The sequence below is a fragment of the Panicum virgatum genome, chromosome 8K (assembly GCF_016808335.1).
Source record: "Panicum virgatum strain AP13 chromosome 8K, P.virgatum_v5, whole genome shotgun sequence".
NCBI lineage: Eukaryota > Viridiplantae > Streptophyta > Magnoliopsida > Poales > Poaceae > Panicum > Panicum virgatum.
Window position 1 is genome coordinate 42,586,626 of NC_053143.1, and position 13,188 is coordinate 42,599,813.

General features: G+C 44.9%; 1 protein-coding gene across 1 annotated transcript; it reads right to left on the reverse strand.

Annotated features, from left to right (window-relative positions):
• Positions 1-336: 336 nt before the first annotated feature.
• On the reverse strand, positions 337-987 carry LOC120645774 (NDR1/HIN1-like protein 3). Its single transcript, XM_039922515.1, has one exon. The coding sequence runs from the start codon at positions 985-987 to the stop codon at positions 337-339; it is 651 nt and encodes a 216-aa protein (XP_039778449.1).
• Between the last annotated feature and the right edge of the window lie 12,201 nt (positions 988-13,188).

Genomic DNA, 13,188 nt, shown 5'->3' on the forward strand with positions numbered 1-13,188 from the left:
ATTAGTCGACCTCTGATTAAACTGGCGCCATCCGGGCAGGTGTGGCGGACGGGCGCTGTCTTCCACGGCGACACCGGCGGTGGGTATTCATCGGCTCGGCAAACTGATTATAAGGCGAATTCTAAAGTGATAAATTCCTTCTGGTTTTTTCGATGATTTCGTTGAAATTCTCGATTACATTTTGATCCCACTCATGAACAACTGAAAAGTCAAGACTTACATATATACGACACAAAAAAAGAAGATTATTTATCATGCTAGCGACTACCGGATGATGCGGTGCCCAAATGCAATGCCAGGGCGATGAAACAAATATCTAGCTAGCTAGCTGACGACTCACCGTGTTGTGGCGCTGCAAAGCGTCCCCGGAGTCAATACGGTAGTGGGCGGCGTCACACCGCTGTTGGGCACCGGGAAACGGATGTAGCACTCATGGTCGAAGTAGTAGACGGTCTTATGAAATGGGAACTTGTACATGAACGTCGAGGCGACCGTCACGAGGACGTTGAAAGAGCCATTGGTAGCCTCCCTGGTGAACAGCTCGGCTGCTGCCGGGGCTAGCGGAGTGGCTCTGCCCTGGAAGATGGCGTGGACAACGTTGGATGCCCTGGGGCGCTGGATGAAGATGGGAAGCACGTCGACGCTGGGGCCAAGCCGTGTCCCGCCATAGGATGCCACCGCTATGAGGTCCAGGTACCGGACGTCGAGGTATCTGTGCTGGTTGAGGAAGCTCAGATCCATGGCGATGTCGTAGTCGAGGGAGGAGGTTGTGTTGTCGAGGCTGAAACTGATGACGACGGCAGCGTCCACTCGCGGCCGCAAGTGGTCGGGGCGGAGGAGGACCCAGAGTAGAAGCGAAACAATGGTAAATGGGAGGAAGTACACGATGAGGCCGTAGACGAAGGTGCAGAACTCAAAGAACCCACAGAACCCGCACTTCTTCTCGGCTACGTTGTCTATGTCTGAGTCCCAGGAGAAACAACACATGCCGCAGCAACAACACAAAACCCAGCAACAACAGTCATCCTCGAAATTGACATCGCGGCGATGCCGGCGAGGCATTCTGTTTCCCTACCTTTTAGATAGTATGGATCGCAGCAAAAACTTTCCGAGCGCCATTCATTTATAAGACTGGTCAGACAGACTCGACAAGAATTATTTAGTTCAAGATTTCCACACGGTACAATTTTTTACGAACCAGTCACCAAACCACGGTACCCCTGACCTACAGCACGAATTATTTCAGCTTGTTCTTTGTGGAACTACAACGATTCAATGAAATGGATTCTAAGATAGAAATTGTTGGTTTAGAATTCAATAAAGCGGACAGCGTATACAGCATGAGCCCATAACAAAAGTCGAGCTTCCATGAACATTCACCTTTCCGTAAACAACTTGCAATCTGTACACTGATCCAAACCTTACGAAACATTTTTTTTGAATTAATTTATGAGAACTTGATGTGACATTTAGAACATGAAAATGTCCTGATTCCACGCAGGGGTGGGTGGAGATTCCACCAAGCTAGAATCCAAGGACGCCTAGGAGGCCTAGGAGTTTATGTATAGCTAGCTCTACTTTTTTTTCAGGGATGAGGACGACACGACACTAACCTTGCATTTTTATTAATTGACCTTTTGCTTGAATTGTTGCATAGTCAATGCGAAATCATTATTATGCACAATTCTTCTTTGTTCGACATATTATGACCAGCAATATTCTCGTCTAGTTTTGCCCCTAGCGTGGTATACTTCAAAGCAGGCCTTGTAGTTTATACATAGCTCTACTTTTTTCACGAATGAGGACGACACAATACTCACCATGCATTTTCCTTGGTCGCGACTGGTTGTCAGCTTAGCACACTCAACCAACCTACACGCATGGCAGCACCTATTTATTCTTAATTAATGGCACAATTTGATTGATGCACAATCAGTCTGAGTAGGCACTGACATGGAAAGTCGAGTGCCAACAATGGTTGTCAAGATCATACATTGTGCTTTTTTCTAGTATCTTATCTTATTATTACTAATTAGAAGCCCTAATGAAGACACCATGTTAATTCTTACCAGACATGCTAGTAGGAAAAAAGATAACGGAAGCCTGAAGTATATATCAGTACTCCATCTTGAAACCAAAAATATTACACTAATGCTAGCTAGACCATGAATCAGAATTGCTACTTGCTAGAGCATCATATTGGCTCATGGTAAAAATTATCACATTTTTGCAGCAACTTGTCGACAACATTTGACACACCCTACACAGAGGCCATATGACAAAATCCAATCGCTTGAGGTGCCACTAGCAACGCCAAGTATCATGATCACGAATTTCTTTACCTACCTACTGGTTGATCAAAATTTTGACAATTTTCATGCAAAAGAAATAATTATTAATACTACTTATTAGAAACTTGGTCAAACACAAAATACTTAATTTCTTGCACTCAGGTCCATACCTTATAATATTTTTACCTTGCATGATGCATGTCAGCTAGATGGATATTTTGTGATTGAAACTGCATCAAACTTCGTTGGTGAGGACAAAAATGGTTGATACTACAATATTTCAGACGCTTGCCCCCTGAAGTCCGCAAAACTAACAATGCTGCTAATTTGTGGTAACCAAATAAGGTTGACTTCACTTCAGTCGTCTCGCCAATGTCATTTTAAACATCGTTGTTGCCGAAATGCATGTGAGTATATCGTGACATGGGTGACCATGCATCACCTGGCACTCATAAGTTTTTTTATGCCGAAAAAGTTCGGTAGCATAACTATCATACTACTACACCTGCTCCCACAATGCATTGAACACAATACGCACAACTAGAATTTGTAGAACCTCTTAGTGGTGTGGGTTTCTCCTAGTGTTTAACATTCAATATTCAGTACGGGCTTTTGCCTACCATATGCCTCCTAGGGACGTTTCCCATGTGCTAAACTAGTTTAGTATTCTTATTACTACCTAAGACACTAGGAAAACTCAAACATTTTGGTAGTGACGCACGATATGACGAGTCATCTTACATCTCTAACTAGGTTGCCAACTACAAAGTTTCATAACTTGTGAAGATCTACAATTTTTTATTTTGGTTGTTTTTCCATCCGAGGTTGTTTAAAAAACCAAATTTTTATTTTTTGAAATTCAAACGTAGTTTTGCATGACAAGATTTATATAAAAAGCTGCCAACTACATAGTTTCATAACTTCTCAAGAAATACAAAGTTTATTTTTGTCATTTAATCATCTAACATAATGGTAGTAACAATGTTCATGATCTTATATATGTCTCTTATAGTTTCATGAAACTATATGAGAGAGACGTAGATTTTGTGAACAACATTATTATCGCTTTGTCAAATGAAGAAATGACCATGATAGAAGTTATATAATTGAAGAAGAAGATCCTCAATTTTGTTAGTGATATGCCCTAGAGGTAATCATAGAGATGATGATAGTGCATTGTATCCATGATTTATTATGAGTTCATTGAATATCCATTAAATGCAACTTGTATCGATTGGCAATTATGTGAATTGTTTGTGAAACTCTTTTATTTGTATGGTTATTCCAAAGTTATCCTTGATCTGAGTTCGTGTGAACAACACACATGAATATTAGATCAGCACATGTATTAGTTGATGACTATGTTTCACAAGTCATAGATATGGAGATGTCAAACTAATAATGTGGGCACATGTATGACATTGGGCTGGACAGACCCAACATGAAATATTGTTACTATCTCTTTACATATCATATACGTTATGTCCTGAGACCTGAGATTGTCGTATATACTCAAGATGTGGAACGACTTGCTTAGGGACTATCAAACGCTACTATGTAATTTTTGTTTTCCGGCTAGTGTAGCACCCTCATAACCCTTTAGTGGTATCAGAGCCATAGCTGCCTCGTTATAGATTCGCCTGTATGCATATGGAGATATGCGCGGTTGTAGATGAGTCTCTGATCATGGTTCGTGATTTTGCTATGTTGGTCGTGTTCGATCTACTCCTACCGTTTGGAATTCCGCCATCGGAGTTAAGTGATACCATAAACCCAATCATGGCAAGATCAATTGGATTGATCGAATCGAACCTAGATCAAGTGCCGGTTGCATATGATGCGCGGTGGTGGCAAATTTGATTTGCTGCCGGCCGGGAAATTTGCAAAAAAAAGTGTTGTTCGGTAAAACAGCCATAACTTTTGCATACGGCCTCGGATTGAGACGAATTTTATATGAAAATTGATCTATAGAAAAAGTTGCATCCGATGCTGATTGGCCAGAGCTGGTTTCACCGAAATTAGATTCGCAAAAAATGGCTCAGAAGATGGTGTTTTCGGTGTTTTAAGTTTAGACGTCGAAAACGATTAACTCTGTTTTGCAGGAATTCATGTGATTGGTATGACCCTTATGTGTATGCGATGCATGTATGAAACTTAATCATGACTTGCATGTCGTGATCATGACAATATGGCTAGATCCACATATATATTGTCCACATGATGTAATGGCCTGCGTGCCAATCTGTGATGATCCTATCCGCGATGCAATATTAATTTGCGTTAGCGATAGCCAAAGGCGGTTTCATCACTGAAGGATGGCACACATGGATCATGGAGATGGAGATCATCATGACATGGAGATAGAGATCCCCAAGGACTTATGGGCCAAACCAAGTCACTATGTGAATGTCATTCTTCTATGTTCTATTATTCACGCGAGATAACATTTTATTGTCTGTATGCGTTAGTGAAATAGAACTATCCCTCAGTAATGTTTAAGTTATGATGCTCCCCCAAACCTTGCACTATCACGAGTCTTGTACAATCGATGGTGGGTCTATGAAATTAGGGCACCACTGGTTTTCCTTGAGTAGACAGGTTTGTGTTGGACACTTACTGCAAGAAGGTTTGGTTACTTGGACGAGGTCATCCTAACGGTTAGGGACCTTGGAGCATGGAAGGTTGGCGTGAGCATAGAGATGCTACCCCAACAACAAGAGTCATATGAGATATGATTAGCAAGGAGTTGCTTACCGATCTACCATGTCTTCTACCGGTGCTGCAAAAGCTCACTAGTTGACTTGTTAGTTGTGGGTCGTGAATCATTAAGTTTCAACTGAGGGATATTGGTTTTAGTGGAAGTAGATTATGTTATTTACTCTATCTTGGATATTTGTCTTAGTATTTTTTTGCATTATTTTTTGTTGTAGATCAATGGCTCCTAGCAAGCAACCATTTAGTTTGCGTTCAATTCTTGAGAAAGATAAGTTGAATGGAACAAACTATGCGGATTGGATCCGCAACCTAAGAAATGTTCTCAGGGCTGAGAAAAAGGAAGAAATTCTAGACACCCCATTACCAGAGGAGCCTACTGAAAATGCACCTGCTGTAGAGAGAACCGCTTATAGGAGAGCATGTGATGCAGATCTTGAAGTGAGTTGCCTTATGCTTGCTTGCATGGAACCAGAATTGTAGATGTAGTTTGATAACAACCATATGGCATATGATATGATCGTGGCACTTAATGATATGTTCTATACACAAGCGAGAACCGAAAGGTTCAATATATCAAAGGCTTTTGTCGAGATCAAGCTAGTAGAAGGCGCACCCGTTGGGCCACACGTGATCAAAATGGTTGGTCACACTCAGAGGCTGGAGAAGCTAGGCTTTCCAATTGTCGTTGTGTTGGAAATGGGGAGTCCTCGGCACACCGGACATTTAATCTCATTGGGCGTCATGGCTAGCTTGGGTTCGGTGGTTAGTGAGTGGAAAATCATGGGGGACACGAGATTTATACTATTTCAGGCGAAATCATCCCTACGTCTAGTGGTATGTGTGTGTGTGTGTGTGCGCGCGCTTCTTAGCTTGGGCTCCTCGATGGCGTTTACAAGAGATGTTACAAGGGCTGGTGAGAGAGGGATTGGTTCCCAGGTCTCAGCAGCTAAGTCCTAAGCTAATGACCAGAAGAAGGAGGAGGGTCGAAGAGCTAAGAGCTCAAGCTACTCAGGTGTTCTTCAGGTGTTGTGCTGAGGACTTGTTCCTTGTGTCGCTTGCCTCTTCGAAGGGACCCTGCCTCCCTTTTTGTCGATCGAGGGGGGGGGCAGGTTACAATTGTTTGGTGAAATGAAAAAATAGAGGAACAAGGGAAAAAGGATGTGGCTGGCGAAGAGCCACCGCGGTCAATGCCCTTGTGCTCCTGTGTTGTACAGGATTTGTATAGAAGAAACCTAGATCCTTTGTCCTTGCCAAGGATTCTCTTTCCTTCGCATAACATGGCGGCAGTAGGTTCGGGTGATTCGGGGAGTTTTCGCGTCCTTTCACCTAGTGAAGATAGTAAAAAGTTAAGAGTCACACGGCTCTGCGCCATGCAGTTCGCTGGGAAGGGCGCTGGGGTCGTTCCAAGCCCCGCCTGCCAGACGGGCTAACGCTGGAGTGATGCGTGTCTGAGGTCCCCTAATTAGCTCGGGTGAACCGTCCGGTACGCCCGAGCTTGCGTGGTCAGGTGTTGGCACTGCTTAACACTACTACTAAAAAGCAACAACGCTAAACAGCGATGGTATGAAAATTACTTTGCCACTATAAACTAGCCATAAAAAGATAACCAAATATCTCTAGTTGTGAAGCAGGTTGTCATCCCCACTTATATAACTAGAAATATATAAAGGCATAAACATGAAAATAAAGACTAGGCAGAAAGAATATAAATATGAATATGAAACAACTTAAACAAATAAAGGTTCTGCAAGCGGACAGATAATTATACCATTGTAGCACTTTACCTAGAGTATTACCAGGTTGTCATTTATATTTATACCACTGGGAGATCTATCACTAACATGGATGCATAGCATTAATACCCTTTATGTTTTAATGAAATATGAATGAACCAATGAATATGCTTCTACTCAATGAATAGGGGTAAGTCACAATATAAATAATAATAAAGATGTATATGATAAATGCAAAGATAATGATAAAGATAAAGATAATGATAATAATAATAAATATGATAATAATGAGAATAATAATAATGAGAATCAAGCATCATAAAGATAAGCAGATCGACATAGTATTCTAGTGTAAGGACAAGCATAGGCATAGTATAAGGAAGACTTAATGAATAATTATCACTACAAGTTATGGTTTACTCTAACTAGTTCAAACATCTAATATCATAGCTAGCATCATTACTTCATATCATACTTAAGGAACATCAACTATGGAGGATTCAATACAATATCTTCACCTCCCTCACGACCAAGTTCTATAGATCTTATACACAGAGGGAGGACTACAAAGGACTCAATAAGGCTGTCACCCCTATGATCTACCCCACGTCTCTACATATAGATGATAATTGCAGACATAACATATCTAAGCACCATGCTTACATACACTATCCCACCTACATTACACGTTATAAGGATAGGGCTATACAATCTTAAGCATAACATCCATAATAAATATCTAACTCTACTAGACATATTAAAGTAAACAATAAGCAATGCAAGCAATAACATAATAATGATAAAAGGAATAATCATGAGCAAACTATGAGTAAAAGAGAACAATACTTTATTAGAACACAATAAGAGTATAGAACAAAGAGAATTATACCTAGAGAATGCTCTTGACAGATCTGAAGTCCAAGCCTTTCTAATGACTTGAATCTCCTTCTAATCTTACTACTAATTAGCTAATCTCTCTAGAACTAGAACTACTATGATGAACTAGGGTTTATGGCTCTGGATGACTTGATCTCTTCTTGAATGGAATCAACAAATGAATTCAGGGTTTCCAGGGGGTGGTCTGGCCCTGCTTATATAGCCTTCGAGGATGAATCGTAGCCGTTGGATCAAACCGACTTCATTGGAGGGCTAAGATTGGATCTCAAGGTTGGTTGTGGGAAGCTTCCAGAAGATGGAGGGCAGCGGGCTTCATGGGACGCCGATCGGCGGGCCCACACCGCCGGTCGGTGGGCCCACCTCGAGCGCAGGTCCCTCCTTCCTTGTGGTGTCTTCTAGTGTCTTCTAGACCCCCGAATGCAACTCCAATGATGTAGTTTCGAATCTCTTCTTCATTTCTTAATATTTCTCCCATTTCCACAGAATTCTGGGCATTTCCTGCATTGAACAAAAATTCACACAGCTCGCGGAAATTGTTAGTTTAAAACCCTACCTTCTAGTGTTCTTGTTCTCATATGATTATAATTCATTAATATTCATGTTTAAATAACCTTAAAAAGTTGATGATAACAAGCATCAACATCAGGCAAACGGATGGATTGGGTCACCTTTCTCCTAGGAACTGGTCGCCTAATTTCAAAGGCCCAAGTGGCCTTAATACTTCCATGTCCATTCATGAGGGTATCTATTTCTTAAATACCTGACAATAGCCCCCGAGCTTACAGAGTAATGCTATCATTCCTCTGGGGGCTGCCCTAAGTTTTTTGTGAGCCTTTCCACTTCATTTAGTTTCTTCCTATCACGCAATCTCCTGCTTTCGTTCACGGGTTTTAGGATTAACAGACCTTGGTTTCAATTCAAAATTTAGAACTTACCGCTTGGGTTCCTGTTCTCGGTTTGACTACAAGGCCGCCGGTTGTGATAAGGATCACAGCGGGAGTTGATCTGGGTTACTTGAATGCCTCTTGTCTGCGTGGTGGGCTACGTGGCGAGAGGCAAGTTGCCTCCCTGAGGCGGAAAGCCTTTTGGGGATGGATCTAGGTCATCCATTTTCTCAATGAAAGGACGAATGGCTCGGATTGTGGGGGGCGTCCGGCGCACAATTTCCAAAATATTCGAGCCAGTAGTGGTTAATGCGTTTTGATGATGGCACGTAAAGTGGCAAGCTCTTCCCTTGGTGCACTGGCAGAGTGAAGATCTATTGAGATTTAGCTTCTCACTCCTCTACCTTTTTCGTCTGCCTCTCCTTGGCCGTGTTTGGTTTTTTTCACGGAATTACTGTAGCACGCTTTGACCGCTAATTTAGAGTATCAAATGAAGTCTAATTACAAAACCACCTCCACAACCCCCCGTGTAAATCGCGAGACGAATCTAATGAAGCCTTTGACCGCGTGATTCGAGGATGGTTACTGTAGCATCACTGTAGCAAATCATCGATTAATTACCGTCATTAGATTCGTCTCGGAAAGTTACACTCATCCCTGAAAAGGTTTTGCAAATAGACTTCATTTAGTACTCCATGCGGACGTTCGTCTTTTTGTGTAAAGTTGATTTGATGGGTAACCAAACACGGCCCTTCTTACTCTTTTCCTCACCATGGCTTCTGATGTTCCTCCTGCGAGTGGTTCCAACAGCGGCCATTGTCATGTCCCCGGGGTCATTTCCACGCCTGGCATTGCGCCCCATCAGGTAAGGGAGAGGGAGTGGTAATGATCTCAACTTCCGCGATGGGAAATCCACAGATTCGCAATATAATATGACAGTCAACAAGTTCACCCCATCATATTATCCATATCACAGTCGATATAAGAGTACAAGCGTGAATAAAAAGAGTACAATAGCAATATTTAAATTATTACATCATCACTTGGCGGAATTTAAACAGAGTCTAATGCAAGTAGAACATCAGGGTAGCGGAAGCATCTCCAGGAATCTCCATCACCAGCTTTAGCATAGAATGAAACCATCTAGTCGCCATACTCGTCTTCAGAGAAGTCGTACTCCTCCTCACCTAATGACAATTATTAGTACAATTATGTACTGGCCACGTACCCACCACATGCGCATTGATTTGTGGAGTTGGATGCAAATTCAGTAAAGGAAAAGGCCTAAATGCGGCTGAAGTTTCCTATGCATATTCATTCAATCTATATAATAAATAAGCAAGTTTTAATCCATCTCATCAATATCTCGCAAACCACGAACCATCATCATTTCCCAAACTATAATCCATCATCTCTCTCTCATCCACCAGCACCTCTCCTCACACTCACACACTCGTACACTCGTGTGGTAAGGACAGCTCCCTCCCATCCAAACCTAAGCGGTTCACAGCCCTCGGGCTCGCAGCCGTAACAAGAACCCGTGGGAGGTAGAAAGGACTCCTTTCACTAGTCAAAGAAGCGTGAGTCAAGGGAAGAACAGGCCAACGGCCGGCCGTAGTCTAAGGTAGTTCGGGCTTGGTAGCTGGCCACACTTTTCGACCGTCCAAACCCATGACATGACCATGCCCGAAGGCAGGACAGTACGTATTGATTTATCAACTCTGCAGAGCGTGTACACCCGTCGCCACAAGATCGCCATCATCGGTGTTGTACGGCACCTAGACTGATAACAGAAGCCTCCTAGCTAAACAATGCCACCCTACCACTCAACTCTTGGTAAAGCCGAGGGCCACCGACAGCTGAGACTGTGAGACGTAGTCCCCGAGCCCAGGTGGGGCACTATGCTGTCTAAGGAGGGTGTGGGCCTCGTTCGCCCGTGCCTCCCTACACTTCCTGCTAACAACCCAATAGTAGTGGCACCATTCCAACTAAAAGGGTATCCACACCAACCCATCGGGGACGAGTGGTGTGCATGAAACATTCCCTAGGGCCCCCGATATACCAGTCTTTAGAAGGATCAGACAAGACATCTTCACATAGGGGATAACCAACATCCCGTGCCTCGATGACACCTCCTCCCCGGACTTCAACCCGTCACAGGTGTCCAACCCGGGGACACCTCAATAACACAACTTTACCTGCCACAGGTATCACACAAAGGGGCATCCAGGGCACACGCCACAACGTAACTCGTCTCACGACTCATCCAGTCATCCTGTCCAGTCGACACAACCCTCACCATCTACTCCCACTAGGCACAATAGATCTCCCCATAGTCATCACAAGTGTCCAGTTCCATTATCATCATCAGATTATCAAGTTATAAGCAAATTTTATGTAAGAGTGAGCGATACAAAAGTATCACCCCTTTATATTGGTGAAGCGTGTGACTAACCTATGCGTGAGATAGCAGGTGAAACGCCGCGTCAAGGTATAGGCTCAGAGAATATCTACCATGCAACCTATCTGTTATATAGCAGCTACAATAAATAAAGCACTAGCAACTATAATGATATACCTAATAGGTGCTAAGAAGGTTGGTGAGTCGTGGCACCTGAGAAGTCACTCCCAAGCTCTTTGAAGTACTCTGGGTCCTTAGGGTCCTTCTCCTCCTCCTCTGGTGGTGCGGAACGTAACATAAAGTCACGATAAGCGACGCTATAGACATTCACAAAGAAGCAAAATACAAATAGAAGACCCAAAAGCACTCAAACACAAGCCTAAGACGTATATTATGTTTTTAGAAAAATTTCGACACCAAGTTTATATTTTTCTAACTTCAAATGAATTTTCTATGAATTTCCAAAGATTAATTCCAATTCTAAAAATGATAAAATGAGATTTAATACCAGGCTGACATGTCGCGGTCACTAATTGGCTATGCTGATGTCATACTGATGTCAGCAGTCACGGTTCACGTCGGTTGGCCGAGAAGTGGGACCAGATGACGTCACGTTGACGTTAGCGTTGACTGGCTCAACGATCAAGGCCAACTGGGCCGGATGGGCCGGATAATGGGTCGAGTTGGGCCGGCCCGGCCCATGACACGTGTCGTCATGTGGCTAAGCCACATGGGCTGTCTGGGCTGCTAACAGGCTCGGTCAACAGGCAGCGGACTCACGGTGGATGCGAGCGGCTAGTCTAGTGGACCGCAGACACGGCCTACGGTGGAACACGTCCACCCTCTCTATCTCCCTTGGTTCACGGTGTGACGGGTGCGTTGACCCTTCTCCTCCCCCCTCTCTCTCTCTCTCTGCCCGTGTGGCCAGGGCGTGGCCGCTCTTCTCTTCTCCCCCTTTCCTCCTCTGTTGCACATGACGACGCCCGGCCGACGGCGAGGTCACATGGCGGCACTCTCTGGCAACTGCGTGGGGCAACTAAGGGGTCCTACGGCTTCGGCATGGCGAGACGGACAAGGCAGGAAGGTCAAGGCGGCAGATTTGTGTCGAGGATGGCCGGAGTTGGCTTCGTGGCGACCGGCAGCGATGCGGTGACATGAGCCAGGGCGGGTCCTTCCTCTCCTCGATTTGGCTCTAAGGCAGCACGATGGACTTCACGGTAGCTTTCCAGGGTGGTGACATGAGCCTAGGTGGCCTGGCCACGGCGGCAGCATAGCTACGTCGTCGGCGGGCGGTGGTGGTTCATGGACCAGAGTCTTAGACTCGAATCAAAGCCAAGAGATGGATTTTCTACGCGATTGGGGTCGCATGCGGCGTGTTACACTTGTAGGAGATGACCAAGTAGGACGGCGGAGTTCGCGTGCAGCAACAGCGGGCGGCGGAGCTCCAGCGGCTTGCGGCTGCGCAAGGCTTGCCAAGGCGTGGCCTTTTTCCTAATATAACCGCACGGCTAGGTGCATCGAGGTGTGGCGAAGCTCATCGGCCCCTCCTCATCTAGCGAGGTGGTCGGGTGCGAGTAGAACAACCTCGCCATGGCCGTGCTCTGGCCATGGCGGCGCGGCGACCTAATGGCGGTGGCGCACGTGTTCCCGAACCATCAGGGCTCGAGAAGGCGGCGTCTTGGGCGTTCTACGTGCACATGAGCGTGCGGGTGTATGGAGCAGCTAAGATCCAGCCTTGGTGCTCCCAAGTGTGGGAACGCAACGGCGGCATGGCTGTGGTGGTGAGCGCGGCGAGCAGAGCAGGGTTGGGTGATCGGGTTGCTCACCGTACGGCTCGTGGCTGTCTGGCGGAGCCGTGGCGAGGTGGTGCAGGCGGCTCGACGCGGTCCAGTGCTGAGCCGGGATGTGGTTCTCCTCCTTCTCCGGCGCTCCGAGCGGCGGCAGCGGCTCCAGCGGCGGTGGCTCCTCCTTCTCCTCCCCGCCTCCTCCTTCTCCTTCCCTTTGTAACGAACATGGCACCATTTATGCCATTTCGAGTGATTTTGGTGATCGTATGACAACGCAATCAATGGGACTAATGGTTTTATTGAGTGAACATTTCTAGATCCCAGGGATGAAGTAAAAAGGCCAAACAAAGCAAAACACGAAGAAAGAACTCATAGAAACGCTGAATTGGACAAGTTCTGCAGAAACCAGTAGCACCGGAAGAACCGATGCCTAAGTATCGGTGCATCCGATGGTAGTCAGAAGAACCGACGCCCTGGCTT